This window comes from Glycine max, chromosome 18 (genome assembly GCF_000004515.6).
Source record: "Glycine max cultivar Williams 82 chromosome 18, Glycine_max_v4.0, whole genome shotgun sequence".
NCBI lineage: Eukaryota > Viridiplantae > Streptophyta > Magnoliopsida > Fabales > Fabaceae > Glycine > Glycine max.
The window spans coordinates 48,015,234-48,033,567 of NC_038254.2; the positions used below are offsets into that span (position 1 = coordinate 48,015,234).

The following is an 18,334-nucleotide window of genomic DNA, read 5'->3' on the forward strand; positions in this document are numbered from 1 at the left end:
TTAATTTTTTATTAAAAAATTAATTACAATTTATATGAATTTAATATACTTATATTTTATAGACGTTTTGTAAGGAGCACATGTGAAAGTTGAGAAATGAAAACCATAGGAATGTGGACAACAGACACAAAGATTTCCCAGTTTAAGGATTTTTTTACTTGAAATATGTCGCTTAAGAGTTCAGACTTGAGTTCGAAAATCAAATTAGTGTGAATTGGTCTTGATTTAAAATAAACTATACGAGAAAAAAGAAAAACCTAAACTCGTTAGGCCTAACAAAACAAGTTTAATGAGAGATATGGAGAGAGGGCTCTCAATTGATTATAGTATGACGAATGAAAAGTTGGATCTAATGCTAAAGCTAACCTCCAATGGCAGATTTCGTTTGAAATTATGACTTGATTTAGAATCTCTTTATATTATACTAAGATTTTCTTTCAAAACCTTTTAACACATGAAAAAGAAATGGATAATACTAATGTTAATTTGGTAAGTGAAGTGAAATCGACTTTATTAGGAACATTTTAATATGTCGTAGTTAATTAAGTGTTGCTAGAAATCTCATATGCAGTAACATTCTTTATTTTCTTAAGTTAATCACTATATGGATTTGCATATGCTGGTTTCGATTCCTTTATGATTCAAAAGAGTTGTTTGACACAGGATGTTTTGATATTGATGATAAGGAAGTAGACATGAATGGGAGTACTCAAACTAGGTCACTTCAATGGGATTAAAAATTAGAGTGCAACACCTACTTACAAGTATAGTTTGTGTTAGTTATAGGTTATTGGAGCTTATTTACCTAAAGCACCACTTGATATGATAGTTACATGTCATTGGATTACTGTTGGAGGTGTGAAGCTGGTATTCTAGAAAATGATCCTATAGAAGGTAGTTCTCTAACATTGAGTGCTACTTTTAGTTTTTCTATTCATATATAAATTATTCATGGTATAATACTTTGAATTAGGTTGTAAGTTATATCGAATCTAGCTTAAATAATTCAATAATCCTTGCATGTATGTCACTGCAAAATTCAAATCATGGTGACAACAAAATTAAATGGTTACTGACTCACTGCCATTTAAATGATAAGTAATAGATTTATGTGTATAACATGGTGCAATCTTTAGTTAAAATAGAACAAAATTATCTTACAATATAAAAAGTAGGTTAAAAAAAATTACAACACAAAGTTGTTTGGAAGAGGGAGGGGAGAAGAATTCATGCATATTTGGTAAATTCAATCTTTCAAATATATATACATGACATTGTGGAATTAATGCACTGAAGATGACTTTGACATTCCAAGCTCCTTGGCAACTTGCTCCATGGTGGGACGAGAATGAGGAGATTCAATCAAGCAAGCAATTGCTGTCTTTGCAATCAAAGCTATCTCCTTAGCCATTTGATTTATAGGATAAGGGAGGCGTTGGTCTAACTTACCCATCAATGAAGGAATATCAAGTGTTGACACCATGGCATTTGATGAACATGTCAACAAGGAAGTTATAACATCTCCAGGGTGCTCTCCAAGAAGTATTTCCAATGCTAATACCCCAAAGCTATACACATCGCATTTTTGGTTCACTTCCATTGTGTATGCAAGTTCTGTAGCAAATTAAAAGAGCTATCATGCATTAAATAACATTCCTGAAATAAGCATGAAATGCTGATAACTATTTTACGTAATTTTTAGGTAGAAAACTATCAATGAAAACCTACAAAATCATTTTATCCTCGGTATAAAAGACAAAGGAATTAACCTGGAGCAGCATATCCAAAAGTGCCAACAAATGAGGTCCAATTGGTTGAATTAGGATTAAGAAGCCTGGCTGCTCCAAAATCTGAGACATGAGCCACATACTCCAAATCCAAAACAATATTCTTGCTTGATATATCTCGATGAACAATTGGAGGTGAACAGTCATGATGCATATAAGATAAAGCATTTGCTACACCTTTAATGGCATTAATCCTGGGATCCCAATCAAATGCTATTGCTTGTTCATCATCTTTTAAAATCTTATCAATGCTTCCCTTTTCCAAGAACTCATACACCAAAAATGAGGATTGTGAATGAGAACAAAACCCATATAACTTCACAATGTTACGATGTCGAATGTTTATCAAAGCTTGAATTTCACTTGTGAAAGCTTTAATATTGGACAATTCCCCATTTTGGACTAAATGGAGTTTCTTCACGGCAAGAATTTGACCTGTGTGCAATTTTGCTTTGTAAACACTTCCTTGTCCTCCGACCCCAATGAGATGTTTGTTGTCAAAATCTTCTGTGGCTTCTACTATGTTCTCATACACTAGTTTTCCATCAAAACTCCATATTGCAAATAGATTCCGAACTAGTGATTCTTCATCCTGGTTTTCTTTTGTCTTTGAACTTTGACAAAGATAGTATGAGACCCCAAAGGCAAATAATGCCAGTATTAAAGTGCCCAAACCAATGGGTAAAAACACCAATATGACTTTGTTAGTCTTATGGTTTTGATATTTGTCACCTAATTTTGGGCACGGTTCCAAGCCAGAGACATTGCCACACAAGCCTTTATTATTTCTCAACGCTTCAATTGTAGCATTCTTGAAGAATTGAATGTTTGGAAGTGAACCCTCTAATTGGTTATATGATATATCAACTGATATCAAGCTTACCATCTCGCCGAGGCTGGAGAGATCACCTGAAAGATTATTGTGTGAGAGATTCAATGTTTCTAAGCTTTTCAACTCTCCGAGCATTGGTGGTATTGTTCCACTCAAAAAGTTTCTGCTAAGATCAAGACTTTGGAGATGCTTTAATTTACCAAACTCGGATGGAATACCTTCCCTAAAATTATTTTGGCTCAAATTCAAATGCAATAACTTGACCAAATTGCCAAGTTGATTTGGAATTAAGCTAGCAAAATAATTTGCTCCAAGGTCTAAGGTTGCAAGATCTTGCAATGATGCTATTTGTATAGGGACATTTCCAGAAAGATTATTGTTATTGAGAGAAAGATGGAACAAGTAGGTCAAATTACCAAAATCTTCTGGAATGCCTCCTGTCAGATGGTTTGAAGACAGGTGAAGTACATGTAACTTGGTTGCCTGACTTAGCTCTGGTGGAATGCTGCCTGATAAATTATTGTTGGAGATTTTGAGGCTTGTGAGATTATAGCACTTTCCCCAGTTTTGGGAAAGATGGCCATAAAAGTTATTTTCACTCAAGTCGATGTAATCCAGATGCGGATAAACACCAAAATCATCTGTTATATTTCCTGTCAGCTGGTTTTGTTCAAGCCTAACCCTTGTAAGGCTGGAGCAGTTCTTCAAACTCTTTGGTACTGGGCCCGTGAAAAAGTTAATTTTAACAACAAACCGCGTCAACTTTCCACTATAGCAAATGTTGTGAGGTAAATGACCTGTGAAATAATTATCAGATAATTGCAAATTTTCCAGGTTGGTAAGCTTGTTCATTTCTATTGGAAGGTTTCCACTGAACTTATTTGAGTATATAACAAGAGTGGTGAGCTTTGTCAAGTTACCAATAGTGGAAGGAATTGATCCAGAGAGTTTGTTTCCTTTAAGGCGAATCGTGTCCAAATTGACCAAGTTACCTATGGAAGATGGGATTGGCCCAGAGAGATTATTGTCTACCAATTTGATTGTGACAAGAGAATGGAGTTTTCCCACTTCACTAGGAATGGAACCAGATAGATGATTCCGAGAAGCAGAAAATTGGATTAAATTTCTCAAATTTCCAATCTCCCGAGGAATGGAACCAGATAGATGATTCCGAGGAGCAGAAAATTCGATTAAATTTCTCAAATTTCCAATTTCTTGAGGAATGGAACCAGAAAAGTTATTTTCTGCAAGCCACAAATACTTTAAGTTTGACAATTTCCCAATTTCACGAGGAATATGTCCATAAAAATTGTTGTGTGTAAGATCTAGATATGACAAATTGGTCAACTTTCCTATAGAAACTGGGATCGCCCCTGTGAGATTACAATTCCAAAGAGAAAGATATGACAAGAAGGATAGGTTTTCAATAGAATTTGGGATAGTACCGGTGAGATTGACAAATTCAATAATAAGCTCTCTCAAATTCCTTAATGCACCTATTTCTTGAGGAATAGAACCATTGAAAGCATTATGTGCCAAATCTAAAACACGAAGACTGACCAACTGAGTTATTTCAGATGGAATTTGTCCAGAGAAGTGATTGTCACTTAAATCAAGATGAGTGAGTTTTGACAACACCCTAATTTGGGGAGGAATACTTCCTTTCAAGGAGTTATTACTCATATCTAGAGTGAGGATGTTTGGAAGTGATGAAAAATTGAGAGTTTGAAGCATACCGCTTAATCCAACGTGTGTAAGATTTATGCTGGAGACGGATTTGGTGTGGTCACAAGCAATTCCAAGCCAATTGCAAGGAGTATTGCCACCCCATGAAGATAGCAAAGCCTGACTTTGGTTGTCAAGGCTTGTTTTCCACTTCAACAAAGCATTTGCTTCAGTTTGTTGTAATGTGAGTGATGCAGAGGATGGTATAGTTGCATGGCGAGAAGTGGCCATAGTGAATGCACAAAACAACATTACAATCAGAAGAAGCCAAAATGATGGAAGCTTCATGGATTGAAGGGTAGGAAATATGAACATCATTGGTGGTATTGGGTATTCAACAATCAATGATTGTCTAATACAATCAAAGATATGGTTTCCGAGATTGGTATGAAGTTTATGCATGCAAATGAGACGTTGCACATATTTATTTGCAAAAAGTCAGAGACACTAGAACCTTAGTCAAGAAAGGTGTGCTAAACTGCAAATCTATTTTAAATGAACATCTGTTCTCTATTTGGACTCTTGGCCATTCCCTCTCCTGTAGGGACTCTTCGGATAGCAATGATTTGCGATTAATTTTTAAAATGGGGTGTTTATCATTTGCGTAATCTCGTGTGCCCGGTATTGCCGTTAAATTGATTCTACATGATTTTAGATTTCATTATGTAATCTCATTTGCAAGATTTGTTGTTAAGTTATTAACTCAGGTTTAAAATTTCATCAGTAAAAAAAAGAAGAGTTTTAAAATTTCAAACGATAAAATCATTAACCCCATACCCAAGTGAGCCCCATCTATGATAATCCATGCTAAAAATACAGTTAATAGTAACAGCTAACGAGAGATTGAAAAGTCTGCTCTTTTTTAAGTAAAAAGAGGCGGCCTCCTTTTTCCAATGCAAAAGAATAATATTAATATACTTTTGGAAGTGCTCAGAATCTTGATATGGAATGCACGTGTAGTGTTTACTGAAAAAGAAAAAAATGGGCTCGATTTCCGATAGATTCGTAGACCTCCGTCAGCTGGATGTTCCAATCACAGTTTCCGACAAATTTCAAAGACTTCTGCTATTGCTTGAAGGTTCTCCGTATATTGCATATTGACTTTGCTGAGTCTACTGAAGAAGACATTTTATGTAGGTCATATCCTATCTAAGATATGACAATAAGGAATGGTGTTTCATGACAAAGATTCCAGGGTTGTTTACGCGTGTTAGCACCATACACTGTCTGTTACGAACACACGAATACGTTTGAGTGTGTTAAAACTTTTTTTTTTTTTTCAGAATATGAGTTATATTTGTTATATTTTTTATTTGTTTAGAAAAAAGGTGGATTTTTTATTTTTAAAGAAAAGAAGAGAATTTTATATTTTTTTTAGTTTTCTAGGTCAACAAGAAATTTGTCCTCACTCATACATATCCTTTTGTACAATTAGGAAATCAGACTTACATAATTTTTTTTTTTGTAAAGAAGAGTTGTGTGTTGGGTTGATTTTATTCTTTTTAAATATCTGTTTTAATTACGTGACAAAGAGTCCTTAAAGGCATTGAACTTTGAAACGATCTCAAGTAAAGTGCAACTTTTTTGGAGAAGAAGGAGAATTGAATGATTATTTGTTTGCGGAGAAAGGAGGAAATTTCAAGTATACTTTGCAAAATCAAGTAAGTCGAATACTCAACATACTTTCACGAAATTTTACTCACATGTCATTGTGACAACACCAAGCAAGTCGGAGATTTAGTATGAAGTATACAGAATGTGAAAAAAATATTTTGGATTTGCGGTAAACTTTGCGAAGTAAAACAAGTTGGAATCCAACATCACATTCACAAAATTTACTTACATTATTGAAACACCGCCAAATAAGTTGGAGACCTAACATGGAGTGCACGGAATGTGAAAAAAAAATTGGGTTTGCGATAAACTTTATGAAGTTGGAAATCCAGCATGACATTCATTAAATTTACACACATGTTTATTAAAAACATCACTAAACAAATCGGAGACCCAGCATGAAGTGCACGAAATGTAAGCACGTACTAAAGAGTACTAACATAGCATTAAGTAATCAATAGACAAAACACGCACAAATAAATCGAATGGGAATAAAAAGGGATAAAATAAAAGAGGGTAATACACTTAGTAATTAAGGGTACAAAGTTAAGAAATAGGAAAAGTAAATGAGTGATGGGATATTTACAATACATTACAAACTAATCAGACAGTGATAAATAAAAAATAAATAATAGAGCCAAATTGAAAAAAATGTGGTGTAAACAACAATTTTTACTATATATTGGGTTATACATGAAAGGAGTGGGGTGTGCATATAATGGAGGTGTGATTAGTGATATTTATTTTATGCACAATTATTTTTTTTTGAAAACCGGGTCGGGTTCGAAATGAAAGAAAAAAATTATATATGTGAAAAGGTGGTGTTAATAGCAATCTTTATTTTTTTTTTTCTTTTTTCATTTTTTCATTTTTTTTATAAAAAGTATGGGAAACAAACATTTACACAAAAAAAAAAAATCAACCAAGGGTTTACCAACAAGTTGAAACAAAAGAAAGAGAAGAAGGGAGGAAATGAAAAGTGAAGGAAAGAATAAAAGAAAGAAAGAAAGAGATGAAAAGAAAGAAATAAAGGGATACTAGATATCTCTCCTCCTTTACTAATTAGAGTGTCAAACGACCCAATACAATAAGCTTCTTTCGTCTCTTCAGAATTTGTGCCTCTTCTTGTTCTCTATGTGTTTTCCTTGTATTTGTGTAATTCTTTTCTTATATGTAATTGTGTGTTATTCGTGTGTAATTGTGTTCATATTTTCTTCTTTTATAGTGTTCATTTCCCTTATTATTTTCCTTTTTATTATTATTTTTTATTCTTCCTTTTCTTTTTTCGTTTTTTCCTTTTTTTTCTTTCTTTCTTTTCTTTTTTATGTTCTCTTTCTTTCCTTTTTTCTTTTTTTATTCCAATTTTTCATTTTGTTCTTACTTTCCTTTTTTCCCTTCCTTTCTTTTTTATTTTTCCCATTTCTTTTTATTCTTCCTTTCCTTTTATTTGTTTTCTTTCTTTCCTTTCTTTTCAATTTCTAAATAATTTATCTGAACAAAATTAAGGTTTGGCATTTGCAAAATAAAATTGAATTATTATTATTATTATTATTATTTTAATAAAAAACTTTCATTTTTATCATTAAAAAGTTATTTTTTCTATTATTCTACTATAGTTGAATGTTGGATAATTGTAATTAACAAAATCAATCAAATCTAAACTATGGTGACAAACTAACAAGTTATTTTTGTAAAAAAAACTAACAAGTTTAGTTTGCATCAAATAAATGCCGTTTTAATTTGTTTTATTAACAAATAAAAAATTTATAAGCTTATATTATTTTTAGTCATATTTTCAAATTCATTCTTAAAATAAATAGATACAAAATTATATATTTGTGGGTATATGCTATCTATACTCGTGGTTCTAAATTCATCACTAAAATAAATAGTGATAGAAATGCCAAAAAAAAATATATAGTTAGAAGATAATTATATATATAGTTTATCATATGTCTCTAAGTATAAGTTATCTATACCCATAATTTCAAATCTACCATTGAAACAAATAGTGTCTAAATCAAACATTTATGATGATTGTCATTAAAAGTGTCTCTAGGTATATGATAAATGATATGCGTTGGTTTCAGAGAAAGGATGAAGGGAGAAGATGAGGGTCACGGGGAGAGATAGATTTTCCTTGATTCGAGGTCAAGGGCCTCCTTGCTAAACTACTAGTTTCCTGAAAGTATATTGCTTGTTTATTCTTATTCTCGAGCAAGCTTTTATACACTGATGATAGCAGTTACAGACTCTAACCGTTTCGTAACTAACTACCCAACGGTCTAACTAACTATCCTCTGGTTTATACAAAACGTGACTAAATTCCATGCATGCAGTCACGTGCTCACGTATTCTTCTAGACACTTAGGGCGCATAGTGTTCCTTCTTGGTCTATCTTCGTGATTTGCAGGTGGTGGGGTTCCCTTCTCACTGCTGCTGCTAACATTATCCGCCCCTGGGAAAACCACCTTGTCCTCAAGGTGGTGGGCGTGGCAAACATCAGTCCAATTCTCCCAGGTGGAGTCTTCGGGGGCCAAGCCTTTCCATTGTACGAGCATGAGACATGTGGGTGGCTGTGTGGAGGAGTCAAGACATGAGTCGAGAATGGCTAAGGGTTCCATTATGGGAAGGTTGTTAAGTGCGTCCGGGGGTAACGGGGTGGGTTGTATATCTTTGGACCCATGATGTGGTTGAAGTAGGGAGCAATAGAATACGGGGTGGATCTTGGACCCCTCAGGTAACTTCAGTCGATATGCAACATTTCCTATGCGTTCCATGACTGGGTAAGGTCCGAAATAGCGCTTGGTCAGTTTGCTGGTTGGCTGGGATCGCAGGGAGGATTGACGGTGGGGTCTAAGCTTGACATAGACGAGTTGGTCAACCTCATAAACCACATCACGACGCTTCTGGTCCGCGAAATGTTTCATAGCCTCTTGCGCCTTGACAAGCTTACGCTGGAGAATTGCGTGGGTTTCTTCGCGTGTACGCAGTATGGTATTGACTGCGTCGTTGCGGGATAACCCTTGAAGATACATTGGAGGAGAAGGAGGAGGTTTGCCATAGACGACTTCGTATGGAGTCAGACCGGTGCTAGTGTGATGCGAGGTATTATTGGACCATTCCATGAGCGTGAGAAGTTTGTACCAGGTAGCTGGTTGGTGATGTACAAAGGAGCAGAGGTATTGTTCGAGCGTCCGGTTCATCACCTCCGTCTGACCATCCGTTTGTGGGTGGTAGGCGGTGCTCATGCGTAAGGTTGTACCAGTCATCTTGAAGAGTTCGCGCCAGAATGAACTGATAAAAATGGGGTCTCGGTCCGAAATTATGCTTCGAGGGAAGCCATGGTGCTTGCACACGGTATCCATGAAAAGGGTAGCTACCTTGAAGGCGGTGAAGTGAGTGGGTAGAGCACCTAGGTGAACACTTTTAGAGAAGCGATCCACCATGACCATGACTGCGGTGAACCCGTGTGAGGCAGGGAGATGGGTCACGAAGTCCATGGAGATGTTTTCCCAGGTGCCTGTGGGAACTGGAATCGGTTGGAGTAACCCAGCACTTCTACGTGTGAGGTGTTTTACTTGTTGACACACCGCGTAACGCCGTACGAAAGCTTTAACATCTGCGACCATGTTGTGCCATCGAAAGTCGGATTGAAGACGATGCAAGGTCTTCTTTATCCCGAAATGGCCTCCAATAGGTGTCGCGTGATATTCATGTAACAAGGATATGATGAATGGGTTTTTGGAGTCTACCCATATCGCGCCTTTGAAGATGATAAGGTCAGCCGAGATAAAGTAGTCGGGGTACTCGTGAAGGTGTGAACGTATGGCTTCGCGTAGCTTCTGAAATTCTGGGTTAGCTAATAGTGTGGCTTTTAGTTGGACCATGAACTCAGAGTGAGGGGCTGAAAGAATGAGTTATTGAGTAGGAGGGGTAGTGTCGATACGAGAGAGGGAATCGGCCACTATATTCGAGGATCCCGCTTTATATTGAATCTCGTAGTCATAGCCCAACAACTTAGCTAGATAGAACTGTTGTTCTAGTGTTTGCACGACCTGAGACATGAGCTCACGGAGGCTCCGATGGTCTATGTAGATGGTAAACTTGTGTCCTAGGAGATATCGTCGCCATTTTCGGACGGCGGTGACAATAGCATGCAACTCACGAACATAGGCTGAAGCGTGTTGGAGGCGTGGGCAAAATGGTTTGCTGAAGTAAGCTATGGGGTGGCCGTTTTGTTGCAGGATTCCGCCCATGGCTACATTTGATGCGTTTGTTTCTAGTATAAACGGAATTGAAAAGTCAGGAAGGGCCAATATCGGAGCTGTAGTCAAGACGGCCTTTAATTTCTCGAAAGCAGTTTGAGATTCTGAGGACCATTGAAAGGCGTTCTTGCAAAGAAGCTTCGTGAGTGGGGCTGCAATGGCGGCATACCCGCGTACGAACTTCCTGTAAAATCTGGCGAGACCGAGGAGTGCGCGAAGGTCCTTTGGGGAGCGAGGCATGATCCATTCGACGATGGCTTGAATCTTTGTTGGGTCCGGTCGCACGCCACTGCCGGAGACGACGTGCCCCAAGTAGTCAAGCTGTCGCTGGCCAATGAAGCATTTTGATTGCTTCAAGTAATAACGAGCCTGTAAGAGAGAGTTGAAGACGCACTCGAGGTGGTGAAGGTGATCACTTAAAGTCTCGCTGTAGATTAAGATGTCGTAAAAAAAAACTGCCGCAAACTTGCGCAGAAAGGGTCGAAGAAGGGAGTTCATGGTGGCCTGAAACGTTGAGGGTGCGTTGCAGAGCCCAAACGGCATCACCCGGTACTCATAGTGACCGTGGTGGGTGCGGAACGCGGTTTTGGGAGTGTCTTCTTCTGCCATTAAGATTTGGTGAAATCCCTGCCAAAGATCCAACTTAGAGAACCATGATGCTTTTCCTAACTCGTCAAGGAGTTCATCTATAGTTGGAAGAGGGAATCTATCTTGAACTGTTATTGCATTGAGCGCCCTGTAGTCGATACACATCCTCCATGTCCCATCTTTTTTCTTGACCAGCAGTACCAGAGAGGAAAATGACCTTCTGCTTGGCCGGATCAAACCAGCATCGAGTAAGGCGGAGACTTGGCGTTCGATCTCTGTCTTTTGGAAGTGAGGGTATCTGTATGGTCTTACGTTAATGGGGTTCGCTATGGGGAGGAGGTTGATGTGGTGGTCGTGGTGTCTGGAAGGGGGTAGGGACGAAGGTTGTTGAAATAAGGTGTGGTATTTGTGAAGAAGGGTGTTAATGGCTGGGATATGATGGAGGGGTGGTGACGATGGTGTAGGGGGGTCTGCCGGGAGGAGAGAGAGATGGAATAAACCCGAGGTAGAACTATTAGAGAGCATGCATTTTACCTGGTTTGCTGAAGCTGGGTTGGGATCTGATTGAACATCCGCGTGGAGGTTGATGGACTCACCTGAGTAGGAGAATTGCATGGTGAAAGAAGCGTAGTTGGTGATGACGGGCCCCAAGGTTCGAAGCCATTCCACACCTAGAACCACTTCAGCTCCACTAAGAGGAAGAATGTGCAAGGTCACTGTGAATGCATGATCTTGGATGAGAAGCTTTGTATCTAAGCACAATTGGTTGCAGGTCATGACTGAACCATTACCTACCATTACCCTAAGGGGCAAGGTGTCTTCCACTGGTAGATTCAGGAACTTAGCAACGCGGGGCTGGACAAAATTATGCGTGCTCCCGCTATCTATTAGTATAGTGACGCGTGACTTATTAATGAACCCGTAAAGGCGGAAAGTATCTGTGGCTGGTACACCCGCCATGGCGTGAAGACTAACATGGGGTTGGAGTGTGGAAGGATCAAAGGTGGGTTCAGGTTCGTGAATAACGGGTTGGAGTTCAGGTGGGTACGTTCGTGGTGGGTCCTCGAGGTCTATTTCAGATGGAAGGGATTCCTCAAAGTCTGCGATGAGGAGCAAGACGCGTCCCTTGCAGCGGTGAGATGAGCTCCACTTCTCATCGCAATTATAACATAGGCCTTTTTCGCGTCGATAGGCCATGTCTTCTTGGGTTCTTTGGATTAAGGGAGGTTTGTGTTTGGGTGGTTGGCTCGTGTGGGTAGGAACAAGAGATGACTGTGAAGGTGGAAGGGAAGGTGGGGTTCTGGAATGGTATCGTCGTCGATCGTTTATTTTGTCTTATTGGAGTCGTGCCAATGAAGTAACTTGGGGTAATGAAATGGGTTGGAAAGCCTGTACCTCTCGTCGGATTTCCGGACTTAGGCTGGAGATGAAATAGCTTAATAGGACCGAGGGGGAGAGGTCGGTGATTCTGTTAGCTAGCTTCTCAAATTCCGTGAGGTACTCAGAGACGGAGCTTCGTTGAGCAAGCTTGAATAATGTACCTCGTGGATCATCGTAAAAGGAGGGGGCGAAACGAGCTTCAATTGCCTGAAGGAGCGCCAGCCATGACGTGATAAAGCCGTTCCGGAACATCCACTAGAACCAGCTTAACGCCGGTCCGTCGAGGTAGAAAGAGGCGACGATTATGCGTTCCTCTTCCAGTGTTCCTTGGTATTCGAAGAACTGTGAGATTTTGAAGATCCATCCAAGCGGATCGTGCCCGTCAAAACGAGGTACATCGAGTTTGACTGGTGGTCTCGAGGGGTAGGAAGTTTGTGTTGTCGGCGGCGTGGGGGTGGTGAACTGCGATAGTCATTCGCACATAGCCTCGACCTTGTGCGCGAGGTCCGAATGTCTTTCTGAGAGGGTGACAATGGCCTCTTCCAGACGATTGATAGTGGTACGCCTGGTGCCGTGCTCCGCCATGGCAGGTCGGACCAGTTGATATGCGCTGGTTTCAGAGAAAGGATGAAGGGAGAAGATGAGGGTCACGGGGAGAGATAGATTTTCCTTGATTCGAGGTCAAGGGCCTCCTTGCTAAACTACTAGTTTCCTGAAAGTATATTCCTTGTTTATTCTTATTCTCGAGCAAGCTTTTATACACTGATGATAGCAGTTACAGACTCTAACCGTTTCGTAACTAACTACCCAACGGTCTAACTAACTATCCCCTGGTTTATACAAAACGTGACTAAATTCCATGCATGCAGTCACGTGCTCACGTGCTCACGTATTCTTCTAGATACTTAGGGCGCGTAGTGTTCCTTCTTGGTATGTCTTCGTGATTTGCAAGTGGTGGGGTTCCCTTCTCACTGCTGCTGCTAACAATAAATTTCTTGTATTGTAAGTTTTACCTACACTAATCAATCATAGACATAAGTTTTTTGGAGTTTTACCTACAAAGTAGTTGTAGATGGAAGCCATTTTTAGTTTTAATGAATTTATCTACACCAAATAATGGTAGGTAGAAGTTGTTGAGTTTTACCTACATTTATCAGTAGGTAGAAGTATTTTTAAATTTTATCTACCCTAATTCATGATTGTAGGCAAATTAAAAGGCATATATCATCTTTCTTTTAGAGATCCAAAATAAAATAGAGGAGTGTTAGTATTTTAATTACTTAAAAAATCATGGATAAACCCAAAAAAGCTTATCTTTTCTAAGTTATTTTCAACTGAAACATCGAAATGACTGAGTATTTGTTATTTAGTGGCATATTTAAAGCATGTTACGCATAGTTGATTAGACTAATAATATGTTTGGATTAAATTTTTGGTAAAAAAATAATTAATTTATTTTTTCATGATAAAGTCAAAGCAATAAAGAGTTGTGTATTCATTACAAATAATAATAGAATCCGTAGTAACTTTTTTGCAGCAACAATTATGTTGTTTGCAAAGATACACATTTAGTAATGATGTTTGATTGTTGTTGAGATAAAATTTACCTTTTAACAATAAACAAGTATAGTGAGGAAAACTATAATTATTCCAGCAATTAAACTTGTCGCTGAGATATGTTATTGTACAAAATATTTTTTTATGCCAACATGTGTTATTGTCGTTGTGAAAATTAATACTTCAGCTGGTTGTTTAGTATATTAAATTAGTAAGTTTTCATGTATTTTTAAATATAAATAAAAACTCAATTAATAATCTATTTTTTTATTTTTTTTTGCAAATATATCTATCCTTAGTTAATAGTTCGTTTTAATGTACATTTTTCTTAAATTAAATTTTAATATTTTATTGTTGTTCAAATAAAAATATTAATAATTTATTATTTAAATTTTATATTTCTTACTTCAACAGAAGAAAAAAGAATAAATAAAATTTTCTCCAAAGATTCTATTTTTCTTATAGATATATATATATATACTTAAAAGATTTAATTGATAATGAGTTTTGAATTTAGTATATTGGTACAAGATATTTAACTTATTAATAAGATTTTGATCTTGATGTGAAATTTGAGTGGAATTTTTTTGGTAAATATTTTAGGGATAGTTAATTTGAATTATTTTTTTAATAAAATTTAATTTAAATATTAATAATATGTCAATTTTAAGATTTTAATGGTTGGGAAAAAAAATTAACCCTAAAAAGTAAGGAAGAAATTGCCCATCCAATTTTTTCTCCATTTGCATTACTCCACTTTTCCCATCAGCAACAACATCACAAATAAATATATTATCCTTATTAGTTATTTTCATTTTTTTATTCTTATTTTTCATTTATAACTTCTTAACATGTTCCTCATCATGTAAAAAATGTTCAGTCTTATGATAATGAAATATCTATATTATAAGTCATTTTATTATATATGTACATGAAAAAGTTATTTTAAATTATATATTACTTTAATATGATAAATAATTATTTAATATATGAAATTATTATATAGCTTTTAAATTTAAACAAGGATTAATGGATAAGTACTGATAGAAGAGAGTACACTTCAACAAAAAAAAATGAAGAGTTTACATATATTTTATATAATAATCGTATTTATTAGCTTTTTATTATAATTGTCAAGTGGTTTTTTATTTATTTTATATGTGTGTATTTTTTAAAAAAAATTAAGAAAAAGAAGAAAAAAAATCTCCATTGAAAGCCAAAGCAAGGTAATGAAATATTGATATTTAAAAATAGTGAAGCACATTACAAAGGTTTTGATGTATAAAAATAAAAGGAGAGAGATATGTTTATAGGATTTTTCTTAGAGAAGATAGGGTTACACTTACTGGAGATAAAATCGTGGATTCTGATTATTTGTTTTAAATGTTAGTTATTCTTATTTTACAGGTTGAATTTATTTGTTTTTGTTTTATTCGTTATAAATTTTTAATTGGTTGCCAGTAAGGATGATATATTGGGTTTGTGTAATTGTGTCCATTCAACAATTTCTTTTATTTTTAATTAAAAATCATTTAGTTAAAATTCTAACTTGATATGACAAAAATATGATGTTGTTGGACAAAAGAACTATAAAGGAGTAAATTCTTATTAGTTAAGTTAGAAGATTTTATCTTCATAATTTGTTTTCTTTTAATAACCTTAAATTTAAATGTTTAGGATTTCAAATCAATTTGATAATTACTAACTATTGAACATTTTCAAATCAATTTTTTGATAATAATAAATTCAATGGTCTCTTGTTGAATCGGTGGGTCTCTAATTGAACCTTATGAACTTCTGTATCATAAGTTTTATTTTAAAATTATTATTATTATTATTATTATTATTATTATTATTATTATTATGAGCAAAAATGTTAGCATAAAGGTATCTTTTTTTATATAAAAAAAATCAAAGGAATTCAGGTTCGAATCCGCCCAATAAGCATCTGGAGTATTAATATTTAATTTATTTTTAGTAACAACTGTGTGACTAATTTAAATTTATAATTATATAAAATTATATAAAAAAATTATCTAAAGATTTCAGATTCAAATGTATAAGGATTTTCTCTAAAACTTCTATACTTTTGTTAATATATAGAGATAAAGATATATATGAGTTTTTTTTTTTGAAAAAAGTAAATATCTATGAGATAACCTTTATCAATGAGTAAAAAATTATAATTTCACATCTATAAATACAACTAATCCCATCTTCACTATCCACTATTTTTTCTTAACTTTAATATTCACTTCCTTTCTTTCTTGAGTTTAATGTTTATGTTCTCCTCATCCCCAATAATATAAAAGCAATGATTCATTCAAGCGATAATAGGTGCACATAGGTTTTTATGTTTATTAAAATGAACTAGTTATTATGAAATCACTACAAAAGGATATTTAATGTATGTTATAAAAATTTGTTTGGTGATGAATTGAAATTGTACGTGCAGAGATTCACGCATCAACCTAGGACTCAAACATCCTTCCTAAAGTTCAATCACGTCTCATAGTGATTCTTGTTGTGTAGATACCTTCTTTTTTATTTTCCTCTTTTTATTTAATATATATTGGATTATACTTCAAATTTATATATATATATATAGCTTGCTAGCTAGTATCAATTCCTATAACCATGTTCATAAGTTACTATTTTATTCCTATAACTACTTTCACAATTTACACACTTACTTCTATTATCTTTCTTTTCATTTAAGAATAAAAAGTCGTTATTCATAAAAATAACTTATATTTATTTTTCTATTTTTTACGTGTTCATTAATTTATTTGATTTAAGTGACTTTGTAACCATGTCCAACTAACTCAAATGTGATTGGATTGACTCAATTCATGTGATAATTTTCATTTTTAGGAGGAGAAAATAAACACTTTGTGTCTCATTATATTTTTATATTTTTTAAATTAAAAAAAAGATAATATTAGTGGATGGTTTGTGAAAATAATTATAAGGATATACTAATAAGTTGCCTATGTAATTATAAAAATAAAATGGATATAAAAATGAGTATACCAAAAAGTCATATTGCTTGATATAGATTTTTAAAATAAACAATCCATCAAACTTATCAATATTTATTGATTTAAAAGTTTAAAGTCACTAATTATTTCAAATTTCATATTTACCCCAAAAAAAAGCTTATTCCTATTTTTTAATTTTTTTCTTTAAAAATTTAGGTTAATTACAATGGTAGGAAAATTTTAAATGTAACAAGAAAATTATTTTATAAATAAGAAAAATAAATTGTATATTTTTGTTTCTTTCTACTTTTCATATTGAACAAATTGGTTTGGCCGAAACAAAGAAACATTTTTTTTTATTTATAAAGAGATTTTTTAGTAAAAAAAAAATAACTTTTATTTTATTTTTTAAGTTTTATGTTTAGTTTTAAATTTTAAAGTTACTTTTAAATCCTATGTGTCTTATCTTCTAATCTATCATATTTGAATCTTATCTCTATTAGATATTAATATTTTTTGTCTTTATTAAATATTTTTTTTACTTAAATAACATTTTATTTTTATAATATATGGCTATTTTTATTTTAGTTTTCTCATTTTTTTATTTTGGTAGCCATTAAATTTTTATTTCATTTTTATTTTTTTTACATTTTCTATTTATGTGATGGAATAATTATCACAAATTGGGAAATAAGTTTATTGCTTAAATAATAGAGATTGAAATAAAAAAATGAAAAAATTATACTAAAAAATACAAATGTATAGAAGTTAAAACAATAATGCTACATATTAAAATAAAAGGTGGTTACTCAATATCTAAGATAAGGGTCATTACTCAATATGTTGGATATCCTTTATCTATTTTTATAGATTTTATTTTATCTTTTTAATCTTTTCTATTTTGTATTGTTCATTTTTTATATATTTTTTAATCTTTTTTTTTTCATTTAAACACATTTAGTTGTACCCCTTAGTAAGTAAAATTTCCTGCTTTTTACTTTTTACAAATTGATCATATTAATTTGCATATTTTAAAATTTGACACATTTTTAAAAGAAATTGTAGGACTGTGATAATTAACAAGCAAATAAAGGGTCGATAAAACTAAAAAATCGAGCTTCCCCATAGTATTTAAAGGGCATTAATGATTTCTTAGAATTTGCTTTTTGCAATTCCAAGAATAAAAACACAATGTGTGCATGTTATAGATGCAACAATATTTACTAAGACAAGAAATGAAGTGATGTGTGATTTATTGAAATCTAGATTTCAACAAAATTATGAGTAATTGGAGTTTCATGGAGAGAGCTCAAGTGATTCATCATCTGACAATGATGATGATTTAGAAGATGATGCTAATGTCTCAAGAGCTAATGTTGAAACGGGTGATGATTCTTAAACATACTCCATGTTTCATGACATGCATCATCCACTTAATATGGATGGAGATTATGTGCTTGATAATGCTATGTCTGGTCATGCCAATATCAATGAGGAGCCAAATAAGGAGGCCAAAAAGTTTTATAATTTATTGAAAGGCACTGAACAAAAATTATATCCGGGTTGCCAAAAATTTTCCAGGTTATCTTTTATCATTCAACT

The 18,334-nt window shown here is 34.3% G+C and overlaps 1 protein-coding gene across 2 annotated transcripts; it reads right to left on the bottom strand.

Moving 5' to 3' along the window:
- Positions 1–1,068: 1,068 nt before the first annotated feature.
- LOC100811066 (MDIS1-interacting receptor like kinase 2) lies at positions 1,069–4,850 on the bottom strand. Of its 2 annotated transcripts, none has more exons than XM_003552186.5 (2): positions 1,770–4,848; positions 1,069–1,614 (listed from the first exon to the last, which is right to left on the bottom strand). In XM_003552186.5, exons 1-2 carry the CDS (start codon positions 4,744–4,746, stop codon positions 1,283–1,285), a joined length of 3,309 nt encoding a protein of 1,102 aa, XP_003552234.2. In that variant the 5' UTR covers positions 4,747–4,848; the 3' UTR covers positions 1,069–1,282. The 2 variants fall into 2 exon arrangements, with proteins under 2 accessions (XP_003552234.2, XP_040867618.1); XM_041011684.1 differs by having other exon boundaries at positions 1,114–1,656; positions 1,770–4,850.
- Positions 4,851–18,334: the final 13,484 nt, after the last annotated feature.

Coding starts and splice junctions, on each gene's coding strand:
- LOC100811066 (XM_003552186.5), bottom strand. CDS start 4,746: ATGCATAAACTTCATACCAATCTCGGAAACCATATCTTTGATTGTATT. Junction 1,615..1,769: donor TTTTGGATATGCTGCTCCAG/GTTAATTCCTTT, acceptor AATTTGCTACAG/AACTTGCATACACAATGGAA.